Genomic DNA, 15,000 nt, shown 5'->3' with positions numbered 1-15,000 from the left:
TGCGCTATTCGGCTAGTACCCAGGGGTTGGTCAGCAAGTCCGCGTAAGTCATCCTCTAAAACGCGCATTCGCCCGCGGGAGGGAACTTTGTCGAAAAATGCGCCAACAATTCGCTCTTAACGAACCCGCGGGCCGATGGTGAGCACGAGATAATTCCACTTGGACTTGGACTATGCCGGACTGCCAGCCCCGGGGCCCTTAGCCTAGCTCGGATAGATTTCAATGGGGTTTCGTATTTTCGTTTTTCGATTTTCAGTTTTTTATTTCAAACGAGCTCCTCTGGTCTGGTGCATCGACGCTCGGCGTCTGAGTGCTGCATGCAGGTTGATGTATGGCATAAATGGTGAACTGGTGTCCCGTTGTGCCGAACGGCGATGTAACTAATCCTGCATATGGAACATCACAGCAAGGATTTAGTGGCTTACGTTCTCTGTCTCTCTCACTCTAGTCGCAGATGGAGAAATATCAATTTTCCGGTGATTAATCAAATCCAACCGTACGCGCCTCAGTGTGACTGATGAATGCAACGCAATTCGGAATCAGGAAACCCCACAGATGAATAGACCGGGGTATAGAGGACCTCCCTTCGAATTGTTCGCTTAGTATTCCGCATTTCAAGAATTCCTATAATCGAAGATGCGAATTTCCTGAAATAACTATCTGAATAAAACATTATGGTCAGTTACTCATCCAAGCTGAGCATGAGTTACTGTACATGTAACGCAGAGGATTTACAACAAGGAATTAGTTATGTTGCGACGAGGGGTTCCAGAGCATTGCTCATGGCAACACACATTTTTCATGCCCGATCACCGTTCCATTCAAATGGCCAACGGTACATCGGCCATTGTCGAGCCGTAATCCTCTAAAACCGCCAGAAATGTGCCAATAGCAACAAAAAAAGAGTCAGGAAAAATCTCATCCAGCTCCAGCATTGTTGCAACGGTGCCTGTTTTCCATCTTCTCCAGTTCGCCAAAAATTCAAAAGCATCCTCAACCCATTCCCGTTGTCCGAATCGAATCCGAAGCACCGGCACCTCTTCAGCGCGCCAATCGGCATCCAGCGTCGGCATGCAGTAGTCGGCTTTCGCAGCCGTAGGATTCCGATAATCCCCCTTTTGCGCTGTCCATCGATGCGTGCATTATTCAGTCGATGGAATTGATTTTTTTTGTTCGTTGCTACGTAGTGAAGGTGGACTTTTGGAGCATTTTTTTTTGAGCGCGCGCGCGGCCATCGCATCGCTACCAAAATTCACGGTGCAACACCACCGTTCATTCGCATTCAGGCCCCCCTCCCGGAATGTTGGTGGGAGGGGAAAGGTTTTTCACCATTTTCCATCGTGCGTCGTCGGACTTTCGACAGTATAGGTCCATGAGCTACACATTTGCTACACTTGTTAAAAATGTATCATTCGCTCCTGCTCGTCAAATGGGATGATAGTAAGGGGGGAGGGGAACACGAGGCTTGTTGAGACTGCCAGAATGCAACATTCGTCGCACCCAGAGGGGGGAACACGAGCTTTGATACAATCACCACTGGATACGATTGCCTCCGGCGGTCTATAGGCTGTTCTCACTGTTTGGACAATACATTTGAATGGTACGGGGAGGCACCACTACCAGTAGCACTAGATTGTGTCTGATACATTCCCTATCGCCGCGGGATGAAATGATCGTTACACACCCTCGATGTGCATTCATTTGCCACCGCAGCACACAGGACTGCTGCTGTGCCGGAAATGCCGGTTCGATTCGTGTTTTAGTTGCGCGTTTCTTTTTATGTTTTATCCTTTACCCCTCCATTGCTTGCTGTTCATTACATGCGCGATTTGCGCGCGTATGTGAAATGGAGTGTTAAATAGTGTGGATTATCGTTGTTTGGCTGGCTGGAGTTGCTTATTATGATGCGATGGTTTTCGATAAAAAATCATTTGTTTGCCAGAAACATTATCTTCTCTCCATTTAGATATAAAAGTTAAAATGAATTTTAAACTAATAAATATCTTTCTTTCTATCCTTTCCAGGAATTTCGATGCACAAAGGATACGCCTTCGTACAGTTTACCAACCCCTTCGATGCCCGGAATGCGTGCCACGGTGAAGATGGCCGGACGGTGCTCAGTCAAACGCTAGGTAAGCGAAAAGGGCGGCACACAACATTGTTTAATGTTGTCCCCAAACCAAACCGAACCGATTTTATCTCCACCGGATGATGGAATGAGGCCGGTTCAGTTCATTACATATTCCATTCGGGCGTGTGAGATGCACTCGCCGTGCAACTTCCTTCCCCGCCCTTCCACCGACGGAACCACTCACGGATTACGCACTTTAAGTGAAGAGCGGCGCACCATGCGCCCGGTATCTATATGTTGTGGACATCGGGAAGCCCAAAAAAAAAAAATAACCCTTGGGTCCATCATTTCCATACAGTAAAATCCGGCAGGCAGACTCCTGCCCACGCCGGCGACCACGGCCTACTAGTACGAGGTGGAAATTGGAGCAACTAAAAATGGATACATCATGTCATGATTGTTCGCGCCCAGCGCCCCAGCACGGTGCGGTGGCCGCATCGCCATTCGGAAGACCTCCAGACACTCCCAAAGCCACCGCTCCCGGTCATCAATCATGAGGGCCAGCGAGGAGCAAATGATAAAACAGTCGCTACAGTGGCGCAAAAACAAAAAATCGGGCTAGAAAGGGGAGGAATACTTGCGCCTAGCATGCCATACATAAATTATGCTCTTCTCTCTCTCCATCAAAGTGTGGAACTGACTGGGAGTTTCAGCCTCGGTAGGCTCAACGCCACCGAGGAGACCGCGAGTGACAGTCGGCGCTAGAAGGGGTCCAACCTTTGGGGCCAATATGTTTTCGTTCGTCAACGGGTAGAGGAGTGGTGGAACCCTTTTCGCAACGTGTGTTAGACCAGACTAGCCCTCGATTCACACACACACACACACTCACGCGAGCCTTGCTCTAGTTAAGTTTTGCTCATTTGCCATCCCCTCGCTCCCGTGCTCCGTGCTCTACTTTAGGGCAATTTGTTTCTTTTTAATTTATGATCCCCGCGAACGGTGTCATTGTAGCGAATGATAGTGTTATAAATCGAAGCAGCAGCTGCACAGTAGCAGCAACATAAGGCCTCGTTCTGATGATAAGATAGCGCGAAGCATGCTTATACCGAAGGAAAATTCCTCAAAATTCCATCTACTCGTATTTTGATACCTACATTCATAATCCATTTTATTTATTTATCAAAATAGACGCTTACGTTTCGCCTCGCGTACATGCATGCCAAACAACACTTTGCTCTTTTCGTTTATTATCTATCTCCTCTCATCACCCCATTTCCCTCTCGCATAAACTATGCACAATGACACGTTTATATGGCTGATAGAGTGGCACATTAAAATTTCTCGCCTCGCGATGACGCTCGTTGAAGATAAAAGAGAGCAAAGCGAAACGGGTGAGATTAGCCCGTTTCATCATCTCCTTAAACCCGTAACCTCCTCAGCAAACCGGGCGGTTAATCTATTTACAAAATCCTACCCGAGAATGCCCCCGGTGTTGTCTGCTGCCTGCTGCACATATTGGGGAACATAAAATGCTTACACAGCATTCGCGGCCGAGAACCGAGATTTGCTAAAGCAGCTGTTCTTGTTGTCGGAGGTCATATCACCTGTTTTGCCTGCTTCCCTCTCCCTTTTGCACACGTTGGCACTTCCGCCGACAGTGCTGGCACGGGAGGAAGGACAGTGCCGTGCACTGTAGTAACGTCACTTCACACAATCAACCGAACACCCCGCTCTTGTTCAATACCAGTCGCGCAGGAGAGTATCGATCAAACTTAATGATATGTCATCCTGGCCTCAGACACCAGGCACGACACCAGGGTCCAACGGGGAGGGCATAATACATGGAAGATAATTGCTTCGGTGCTGCGGTCGTCACATCGCAACAAAGTGCAACATTCGCAGCGACTTGCAGCAGCGATTGATCAATGTGGTGGCCACACGATGCGGCACACACACACGCACACACACACTCAATCACGAGCTCAAAGTTAAGTAATTAAGCGTACCGCTTCCTACGCTGCACCACACCAACGCACGGTGCCGCTCACGGAGTTTCTAATTTTAATGCGCCAGCGAACGAGCGAAAGGAGGCCGGCAGCAGATTTCCACCGAGCTGAGTCAGTATTGGTCGGTAATAAATCGAAAGAAGCCAAATGTCGAACCGTCTCGTACGGGGGAGGAGGGTATTATGGGTTGCATCTTCTGATTGATACCTACCTCGCATTCGCATTGGTGTGATGACGAAGGGTGCTGTGCGATCCACCGCCAGACGATCATAAATCACGCGAGTAATGTTATAAATAGAGAATGGCCGGACGGATTTATCGAATTGGCAACAGCGAGGATCGAGTGCCGCCGTGCAGGGTATCCATTGTCCATTGTTAAACACTACGCGAACTCAAGAAGATATGCTTGGGTTTATCGTTAGTTTATTGTTGTAATGTTTAAACTAGAATTCAAATTTGCAACGAGTTGACAGTCAACAGCTAGAGCTCTTGACATTTCGAGAGTTATTCTGCTTGTAATTGGTAATCAGTGTGCCGTTTACAAGCGTTTTAAAAACCATTCACGCCTAAGTTACTGCCAATTAGTTTTATGGACTCAAGGGTTTCAAAGGGATTCCTGCCGCACGCATTTCCCGCATCGAAAAAAAGAAAGAGAAGAAGAATAGAAAAATAGTATCACTAGCCACGTGACAACCAACTCATCAGCATAGCATCAGCACTTTGATCAGCTGAATAGGCGACGCTTAAAATAGACGGCTTCATTACCGAATGCTCCAAATCACTCTCTGCCACCACCACTCCCCCTCCGCAAATGTGCCGTCACGTTTTATCGAAAGATAATGGCGATCGGGGAAAGGTCGTGCTGCCGGTCGACGTACGTTGACACATCGGCACGTGGTTACAGAATGATCAGCATAACGACACACACACACACGCGCGCGCGCGCACCCGCGGTGAAGATGTGGTCCGTGGTTTCCTGGGGGTTGGTGGCCAGACCAGAGACACCCAGCTCCGATCTGCGGTGTCTGCTGTGGTCGCAAGGCGTTTGTTTAATATTTTGACGTGTCGCCATCTGTTCGGCTGTCGGCCGTGACTAATCCACCATCGGCCACCGTCGGCCACCGGACTCGGCGACAATGGGTTTATGAGCCGGCACAAACCACCCCCCCCCCCCCTGCTGCTCCCAGCCGGCAGCAAGCACCTGCATACCTCGGCCGGCACGATCGACGAAGGATCGCCTTTTTCGAGCATTGGTGGAGCATTAATAAGCCGTCAAGGCGGTTAAGGACAGACAGACATACGGACGGTGGTAGATCGACGCACGCGTGCTTCTCACCAGCAACAGTAGCAGCATCAGTAGCAGCAGCACTTCGGAGACCCACGCAGCGCTGTTCGAATAAAAATAGTTGTTACGATCGTTGGGAAATTTATCTTTCATGTATCGTCGTGACATGTTGGACCTCTGGTGCGCGGTTCGACGATTAGAAATGCCACCGTCATGCTGGTGGTGGACGCCATCGTTGACGACAACGACGACGACGACGACGAGCTAATTCGCAGAATTTTCGGATGCCGGTTTCCGGCCCAAGAAAGAATTTTCGGCCTCGGACGGGACGGGCTAGATGGCGTCATCAAAAACACTCAAAGCAGCCACCCTGGTGGGGCCTCTCATTCTGACGAACCTCATCGTTTGCCAAATGATGCCGGTATGACAATTGAACTAATTATAATTAGCAAACGGAATAGAAAACGGACAGATACCCGACAACCGACTATATGCTTATGGTATCTAAGCGCTTTCGCTACCGAAAAGTCACATCACCACTTGGCCACGGCCCGGGGGGGGGGGTGGCATTTCTAAGCTGGTTCGGCTTGCGGTTCATAACTTTGCCATCGCGGAAAATGCCATTAGCGGGCCAGTGTGGACCGAGAAAGGTCCGGTCTGGCAGGGAGGCGGTGGGCGAAGGGTGTAACACTAAAATTAACTTCCACAAAAATGTCGCACGCTTGGGTGTCGGAAACCTTTCTGCTCATTGAGGTGTTTCATTTTCCTCTCAGTCTCTTTCTCTCTCTCCTCATTAACATTCCAATGATCGAGGGCTGCCCTTTTGGGACGTAGGACGGAGGGCCTGTGGGACAACCCTTATTCTCAACAACACCCGTTATCAACCCCTAACCTTTGTTTGTTTGTTTGTTTGTTTGCTCATTTCAGACGTGAATATGGTGGCGGAACCAAAGCCTCACCAGACCGGTCGGAAGCGGCAAAACAAATCCAAGACGGGCAATGACTGGTAAGTGGACATCGACATCGACAGCGCGGTTCTAGATGTATTTGTAGCAATAAATAGCATCATGACCACCGGGCCGGCGTGGCAGAAACCATGAACATGTGCTTTCATGTTCTGACATTGCCCGTTGACATTCAATTGATTCGTTAGATGCTTGTTAATAGAGAGAGAGAGAAAGAGACAGTTAGAGAATAAGCTGCAATTAGAATTGACAGTTTATGTGTTTGGTGTCAATAAGTTCGAAATTATTAATTGGATTGCATAACCTATAACGAAGATTGACCGTATGTTTCGAGTATAAAATGGTGTTTATTCAGTCGAAAAATTGGCTGATATTTTTACGAGGTTTTTTATTGTAAATTTATTGGACTGTTGATGATTATTCAATGGTTGATGGTTATTCAAACAACTCAACTTAAAAATGCACATTCTTTTGAAGGACCACTCAGCATTCATTTGTCAGGACTATTGAGGAGGTTTTTTCAATGTCTCAAAACATATAAATGCCTTAGTCTTCACCCATTCGAGGGTTTTGTTTGATCTTATATCGATTAATGTTTACCAACCATTATCTTCCAAATGAATTTTAAATGCTTTTGGATGCTGGTGAAATTAATAAACATTTCAAACTCCTTTAATTCAATTTAATTTAACTTAAATGATTAAGAACTACTTGTTTACTTAAAGCTAGACAAGGACTACTTAAAATCTAGGGAGAAAATGGATTTAGGAAAACCAATTAATACCCAACTGAATGATTCCAAAGTAATTCGGCATTCAGGAAAACATAAATGTATCTTAATCACTATTTTGCATTGGATTGCAATTAACTAACGGCCTTTTTTTCTTGTTCACCCTAACAGGGATTACTACTACGACAGGTAAGTACTGCTCACTCCACTATCTTTAACGCATTCACACACAGCAAGTGCTAACAACTTCGACCAGCTGTTAATCTGATCATCACTCATTCGCACAGTAATCACTTTCACTCGCACTTGCGATGACGACGACGACGGCACGGCTGTTCGTTGTCATCGCAGCCACCGCTGCGTACATCGCACATCGTTTATGCTACACATGATTTAACTAATTGGCCACTTTTATGGAGCGTCGGTGCCGGAATACGGTACCGAGTGGCATCGGTGCGCCCATTTCCAGCAGCTGCCGTTCCCGTTTCACGCTGGCTGTTCGCTGTTTCACACTACACCCCATCCCTCTCTCTTTCCTTCTGCTGGGTCCGGGCATGCTCCGGGTGTCGTTATCTTAAGCTGCGAAAGATGTGCGTCACTCGCGGCGGCGACATTTGGTTGGAGTTCTCCGATAGAAGACTCATAGAATCCGCGCGCGAATACCGATCTGCGACAGGAAAACACTAAAAGCAGCCGGAAAATCATTAACGCTCACCAGCACCCGGCAATCGCCTAGACCTACTGCAGGCCCGGCGCATGGCCCGGCCATGGGAGATATGAGAGTGCTTATGAGATGAGTTATCCAACAAAAAAAAAATAAGGCTAATGGGTGACCGGGCCGGGAGTGTAAAATGCTGGAAAATGATGCCGTTAAAGGCCGTTCCCTTTTCCGTTTCTTGTTTTTCTTCTGTTCGCTGGCGCTGGAAAATTGTTGCAAATGCTTAGCGCGTAGCCGGCGGTGGAGAAAGCAAAAGTTTTCCACGCTTTTCACACTTCATCTTTTCCCCCAATTTTTCCCCACTTCCCGGCTGCTATCCATTTGGGCAACCCGTTGGCTGAAAGTGTCCTACGGCCTCGCGCGCCATCACGTTGCCCGATTTTCTGGGGGGGAGGGTGGGAAATGCAGGAAAAGCGAAGGCGACGGTAATAAATGTTTAGTACAACGAGGATCAGGCAGAGGCCGGTGGCTGGGACGTAATGGAGAAAAGTATGTAAAGTTAAAAATGTTTCCCGTTCCATTTTCCCACAGCCCAAAAAAAAAATAAAATAATTCCTCTGCTTGGAACAGGAGAAGGAGGATGAGGAGGAGGAGTAGAAGAAACGCTTAACGCATCCTCTCGGAGTTGAAGGTCCACCAGGCCGGCGGGCGAACCAATTTAGCCGACGGTCTGGGACCGAGAGAAATAGAGAGAGAGCGTGCGATAGAGAAGAAGGCACCTAATGTTTGGCGCAGCCCAAAAGGAAAGAGTCTGGCTGGGAAAAGGATAGCATTCGCTCCCGAAAAAAACATAGTTTTCCCTGGCAAAAAGAGGGTCCAAGGGAGGGGTCCCTCTCCTCTTCCCCACCACTGGGCTTCCACCTTGGGACAAGCGGTTTGGCTCCGGGTTGGCTCCGGGAGGATGGGGCTAAAATGAAAGTTTAATCTTTTTATTGCACGTCCCGCACTCGTTTCGTTCCGCTCGGCGATTCATATTCATCGTCATCTGCGCTGCCACCGCCTTCCCAACCCCGTACCAGCTCCCAAATCAGGTCCCAAGTGGGGTCACTTTCGCCACATGTGGAGTAGGTGTTGAAGAGCATTGCTCCGGTCCGGTCGCCGGCGCTGGTGCTGGAACTGCTGTTAGCGTGCGACGTCCCGAACTGCTCGGACTGCGAGCCACTGCCACAGACCATAGCGTAGCGCATCTCCTCATCAAACGCGTGTCCTCGCCTTCGGTCGGTTGGCGAGCGGTGAACACCAAGAGAGCCACTTTGGTGCTGCAGGTCAACCACATTGTTTACCATTTGTGCGAGATCGGTGCTGGTGCTGATGTTCCTGCACCAGCAGCAAGCAGCAAGGCACAATCTGGCCACTGCTCGCTCCGTTCCTGACATGAGCGCTAACCCGGCATCTGACCCAGGCTAGGTTTATGTTGCCAACGTTTTGTCTTCACCCTTTTTTTTTTTTTTGGTTTTCGGACAATGACGATGTGTTTTCGCTCTCTCTTTATCTCTCTTTCCCTCTCTCGCGCGTGATGTGGTTCACGACTCTAGACCCGACCACCAATCCACCTAACCGAAGTTAATCTTTGTGGTTATTAAAGCTTAAACAAGTTTTTATTCACTTTCGCTGGCGTCGTGGCCGCTCTGGCATGGCGACGGTGAAGTTGCAGCTTGGAACCAGCTGCACTCTAACCAGGCCAGGACGACGGAACGTGGCGATTGTGGCCGGCATACCGGGTGTGTGTGTGCAGAAGGGGGATCGGTTAGCAGCTTGGACTCACCGCTTGAACGCACTGACCTGTGGCCCTCGGGCATCTCGCTCGTCATGTGGCGTGTGGCTGGCCCACACAGAGCAATTTCATAAGTTTTGATGAACTTTGCAATTACATTAAGCAAATTATCTACTCGCTTCCCCGCGGGTTTGGGAAACGGAACTGCCAACTGGAATTCTTTGTATTTTGTGAGCTTTCTGGACTGCAACTGTTGTCGCTACATTCTGTTAATGGGATGAAAGGGGGGGGGGGGGGGTTCTTTTGAGCATTTTTATCCTATTTAGTGTTCATTTCCGTGCAACATTTTCACGAGATAGTTGAGTATAATTAACGGGCAATTTTTCGCGATGAATGCGAGCAGGAAACTATCCCCTAAATCGATAAAGCAACATATTAGCATTGTGAATTGAGTTGCCTGACAAAGTGGTTTTGCAGAGGGCTTAATTGTATTAACATGTCAACTAAACTCGACTCTTCACCATTGTTTCAACATGAAAAAGTGTAACCGCAAGGGGCATTGCATTTTTATGGAAGTTTATATCACACATGTTGCTGTTAAGAGAACAGGTAGTAAGTATTTACGCAATTTAAAATTTGTGTTAATCACAACAAGTACTTGCAGAATTGCTAAAAGATAACCGGAATACAGGTTCAACAATGTAATAATTGTGGTAATGATTTTAAAAAATATTTTATTGCTGTTAAATTGAATTAATAAGCAGATGCAGACAATCGAAAATGAAACACCCTTTTGTGAAATATTGTTTGAACACAAAGAAATCAATGTTTGTATCACATTGTTGCTGGATTTAAAACATTAAACGCAAAAACCATGATTAAAGTTAGATAATCCGATTAGTACTTCCGCTAGCTCAGACACCGTTTTAGATAATATCAATTTGTCATACCAATGATTAATGTTCATGATGATGGTTCATTTTGAATGGATTCGTGTTCTTAAAGAAACATTTAATTTATGTTGAATGATTCTGATCGATCGGGAAGGGCCATTTCTAATCAATTGTCATCCATTACGCAACGTAACCTTCTAGCTTAAAGTGATACGAAACCGAATGGCCACCCTTATTTATCGTTGTTACGTTCATTCGCCCGCGGCTCGCGTCTCCAGTCGCCGAAACGTCTAAAAGCGAGTGGACCTAGTGGAATGTGTAAGGTTAAATAAACGGCCAGAACAGAACAGCCAGTCCGCAGCTAAAGTTAGCATGAACCGTTACGAAGGCTGGCACGCAACCACCTTACGGAAGTCTTGGCCACAGTGACCGCGCGCGCCAAACGTGAAATGCTATCAAAAATCGAAAAGATAAACAATCAATTATTAATGTACCGGCAGCACGTGGGACAACAGAACTCGTTGAACCAAGCGATTCACGGCGGGCTAAATAGAAAACCGAGGAGAACTCGAAGGACCTCCGCTGTCCCGATCGATGATGATATCCGGAATCGCGCTCGATATCATCGACATGTTTCGATTGAAATCAAATGCCTTGTCTTCGATCTCGATGATAGCACCACCTCCATCACGTGCCGCAATCTCTAAATCAGCAACAAGCATGGCTCTTCGGCAGCCGAGCAGCCTCTCTAGTCAACCAAAGACACACACAGACAAAAAAACGGATCCCTCCTCCGATGGCAAAACGATGGATTTCCGAAGCCACATCCCGGGCCCCGTCCACCACACACCGCGCGATAAGCCTCGTTTGTTCATAAATAAGTGAAATAACCCCATAAATCTTCTAATGTAATCTTTTAATAATGTTGATTTTAAAATTTATGAGATTTCACCCAGCGACCGAACGCGGCGGCCTCATCGTGGCCCCAAACGCCAGCGTGCCGGAGATTGCGTGCGTCCGTTTGGTAGGAGAAAGGGATCTGACTCTGTTGTTGCGTTTCGTCCTTTCAGCTGGTGTCAACAGTGGCGTTGGGGGCACGCCTTCCCGCCAGCCAGCCAGCTCAGCTGGTGAAAGTCGTTTATTTTGTGCCGGGAGCGTGCCTCCAGCCAGGCCTCGGGAATGAATTTTTCATTAAGCTCGCGAAGTGGAATTACGAAAAGAAAAAAAATGGGAAGAAATCGGAGCAAGAAATCAAGGCAACAAAGAAGGGACGATGGAGGAGAGGATGGGCATGGCAAGTAGTGGGTATAATCCCATCCATTATGAGTGGAAACCGATCGGCGGGGATCAAGAAGCGCAGATTTGGCGCCAAAAGAAACCAATGGCTGTTAGCTTGGGGGAAACCTCATCGGTTATTTATCGGTTTAGGATTAGCGCCAACAGTACACTGCAGCTGCTTGTGTTGGGCATTTGCTATGCTTCGGTGAACGCCAAAAAGGCCGTTTTTATACTGATAAGGCCAAGAATTTAAGTACAAGTGGGGCCTGCGTTCAAGCACGAATCCATTGTTGCCTTTTAATGCAGATAAATGTCTTTTGAGAGACTTTTATTTGTCGGAATGGTTCATGTTCTTACACATCAAAGACTAATTTGGTTTTTCAAATAATCATTTCTCATTGTCTATTTGATTGTTTCCAATCGCAGAGGCATCTGTGCAAAACGATAAGGGGCTAGTGATGGATAGCAACTTTCTTCTCGTCTTAGCACTAACTGTCACTCGGTACTTTGCTATATTTATTTCGACCTCCGGTTGGAAGAACCGACAATTATATGGAGAGATCCCAAGCAAATTTCAATAGAATTTCCAGCTAGACTGGATAAATGATAAAGTGGTGTGCTATAACATTATTTCATCTTTATTTTACTGACTGTACACGACTCTATTCAAAGGATATCTCATTTTAACAGTTGTTAGTGACAGCACAGCAACCATATCGTGGGTTACTATTACAATTTTGTCAAATTACGCTATGAGATATTCCTTTTTGTAACAATTTATCTTAGATTTCCCTCCGATGAACTCACATATTAAATTAACAGATAATCAGAAGTATGGATCCAAAGGATGACCTGATCGAATGATGTGTTCTTTTTCTCTCTCAACGCATTCAGCTTTATCCTGATTTTGCGATAAACAATAAGATCTGTTTACAGCTTGGTGGTCTCGATTGCCAACTATGCCACGATGCAACTTCTTTCCTTGCTGGCCAAGAAACAAAAATCAATAACGCACACACACAAACACAGCCATGCACACACGCCAGCAGGCATAATGCCACATGATGTTTCACTTTTATCGTTTCTTTCAAGACGATGTCACGCATGAATGCCACTCCGGAGGTAATTTGCCGTAGGCTCGGTAGCAAAATGGCTTCCCATTTTGGCCTTTATCTTACCATTTCGGGGGGGCGCTTTTTTCACCTTTTCCTCTCATACCAACCAACCCCCCCAACCGAGCATTCCAGCGCCCCCTTTCTAATCCACTTTCGTGCCCAGTCACCGTTCCTCCGGTTGCTGTTGTTGTTGTGTCGACGGCGTCTTCGTCCTGCACCGCACCAGCAGTTGCCCGCCTTGCCGTTCGCGCTGCAGACAGACAGACAGTCGAGCTAACCTTGGCACCGATGAAGCGTCCTCACCGGAGGGACCGATCACGGCCCCCCGCCCACCACCCAACGTTCCATCCCCCTTTGCTGTTGTGACGGAGCGTGAACCTGGTGTGCCGTGACAAGGAGTCGTTTGTGCCATTTTTCAATCTATTAACCACACGGCCGCCATCACCACCAACCGTGAGGGTGGTGGTGATGCGGGCCCATCCCTAAGGAGATGCGCATAAATTCCTTTCGCAACACCGTACTGGCACCACCGCACCGCCGTACTGTCCCGTGGCTGAGGGAAAAATGGAAATTCCTTCGAACCGCCCTTCAACCTTTCCACCAACCATTTCCAGGGCCAATGCCACCATGAAACCATGGATTATCGAGCTATCATAATCAATTAATATCCAGTTTGGCTGTTGGCTTTGTTGGGAAGTTTTCGGAAGGTAGAAAACCATGAAGCAACACGACCGAACCCAGGACGAAGAAACGAACGATAAGCTACCGTGAAATTATCAACCTCTGCTCGTCTCCGCTTCCTAACCGTTCCGGTTCGATCGATTCGGTTCCTCAAGACGCTCAATGGAATTAACCTATTCGCCGATCGGTCGGCAGCCGGCACCTCAAATGGGCTCATATCACGCCATGAGCTGGCACATTTGCGTCACCGTGCGGCGGTATTAACTTTTCGGTTCGCTTGATCGACTCCAACAAGTCGAAGCGAAAGTGGAACGTTGGCAGCCCCGTTGATCTGTAACACATCCGTGGCTGCCGCCGGTGTCTGGCTGCCTGCTGTGAAGATGAAAAATAGCTTCCTTCGCCGTCACCTCTTCTGGGAGGATAAATCTGAACTTCAACTCACCGTACGGCATCGAACGTTCGCCTATGTTCGGGAGGACAACTAATCGAAACGGGTTTCACTTTTTTTTACTTCTCTCTCTCTCTCTCTCTTTCTAATTGTTAAGGGTAAATTATTTGAGCAATAGGATATCAATTTGCGATACGCTTAGTATCGGTTCGTCTCAGTGACAGGACGCGCTGCAGGAGACGGAACGCGGATGATTGATTGCCATTCAAGTATTTCCAGGGAGCTGGACTGTCTAACAGTAACGCAGGAGTAGATTAGTTTTCAGTTTATCCTTACTAAAGAGACTGACATATTCGCAAATGGTGTGTCGTATCGTTTGTGGCAATCAATACAATAGACGAAGCGTCATTTCAATTTGTAAGGATATCAACGTTGCAAATTAGCTCCCTATCGAAGTAATGGTTTAATCAACGAGAAAGGTCCTGTCATGCCATGTTTTGGAATCGGATCATGCTTTACAATAGATACCATTCCAGCATCAATGTCGCAGACTTTTGTTCCAGAGCTCGGACACCATAAAAAAAAAACGGTCTACATGGAACAAAACCCAATGTCCAAGTTTTTTCAACTGGAAAAGCACCGCCAACCCCGTTACTGGCTGGGAGTTCTGTAGTATCCGGTGTTGCTTTGTTTATGCTTCAATATTTTTTATGCGCAGTGTCCATTGTTTTGCATAACTCGAGGCTCTCATTGTCACAGTTACCACAGTGTTTGCAGTGACCGAGTACTATCGTTCCTATTCTTCTGTGTGTAGTAACAACAACAACAAAAAACCAATTGAAAAAGAAGTAAAAACGAACAAATTATCCTCCTCGTCGTAAGGGGACCGGGATGTCCGACGATGATCTGTGGAAAATGCGAAACGGGGAACTTACTTCAAAAGTCAGCTTCTTCCTACTGCCACTGGACTAACTGTCCTTTTATCATCATCATCGCCATCATCATCACCGTTATCATCACCATAATTCCTGTGCATCGTCCGGGGGAGGGAGGAGCGAGAAAAGTTGTCGCACATTTTGTATCCATTTCCATCCCCTCCCTTAGGCCTATCCAGCGGCTCGCTTTTCGAGCCATTTTCTTGTTGGCCGTTTTTTTT

The 15,000-nt window shown here is 47.3% G+C and overlaps 1 protein-coding gene across 2 annotated transcripts in view; it reads left to right on the top strand.

Annotated features, from left to right (window-relative positions):
- Positions 1 to 15,000, top strand: part of LOC125956907 (ras guanine nucleotide exchange factor B) — a 68,191-nt gene that overhangs the window by 35,577 nt on the left and 17,614 nt on the right. For both annotated transcript variants that reach the window (XM_049689179.1, XM_049689178.1), the window contains exons 3-5: positions 2,025 to 2,132; positions 6,290 to 6,368; positions 7,229 to 7,246. In XM_049689179.1, coding sequence (XP_049545136.1) covers positions 2,025 to 2,132; positions 6,290 to 6,368; positions 7,229 to 7,246 — 205 coding nt within the window. The remainder of the gene's footprint in view (positions 1 to 2,024; positions 2,133 to 6,289; positions 6,369 to 7,228; positions 7,247 to 15,000) is intronic.

Source organism: Anopheles darlingi, chromosome 3, assembly GCF_943734745.1.
Source record: "Anopheles darlingi chromosome 3, idAnoDarlMG_H_01, whole genome shotgun sequence".
NCBI classification, from domain to species: domain Eukaryota; kingdom Metazoa; phylum Arthropoda; class Insecta; order Diptera; family Culicidae; genus Anopheles; species Anopheles darlingi.
The sequence above is the reverse complement of the archived record's forward strand: the minus strand, read 5'-3'. Positions and strand labels throughout refer to the sequence as shown.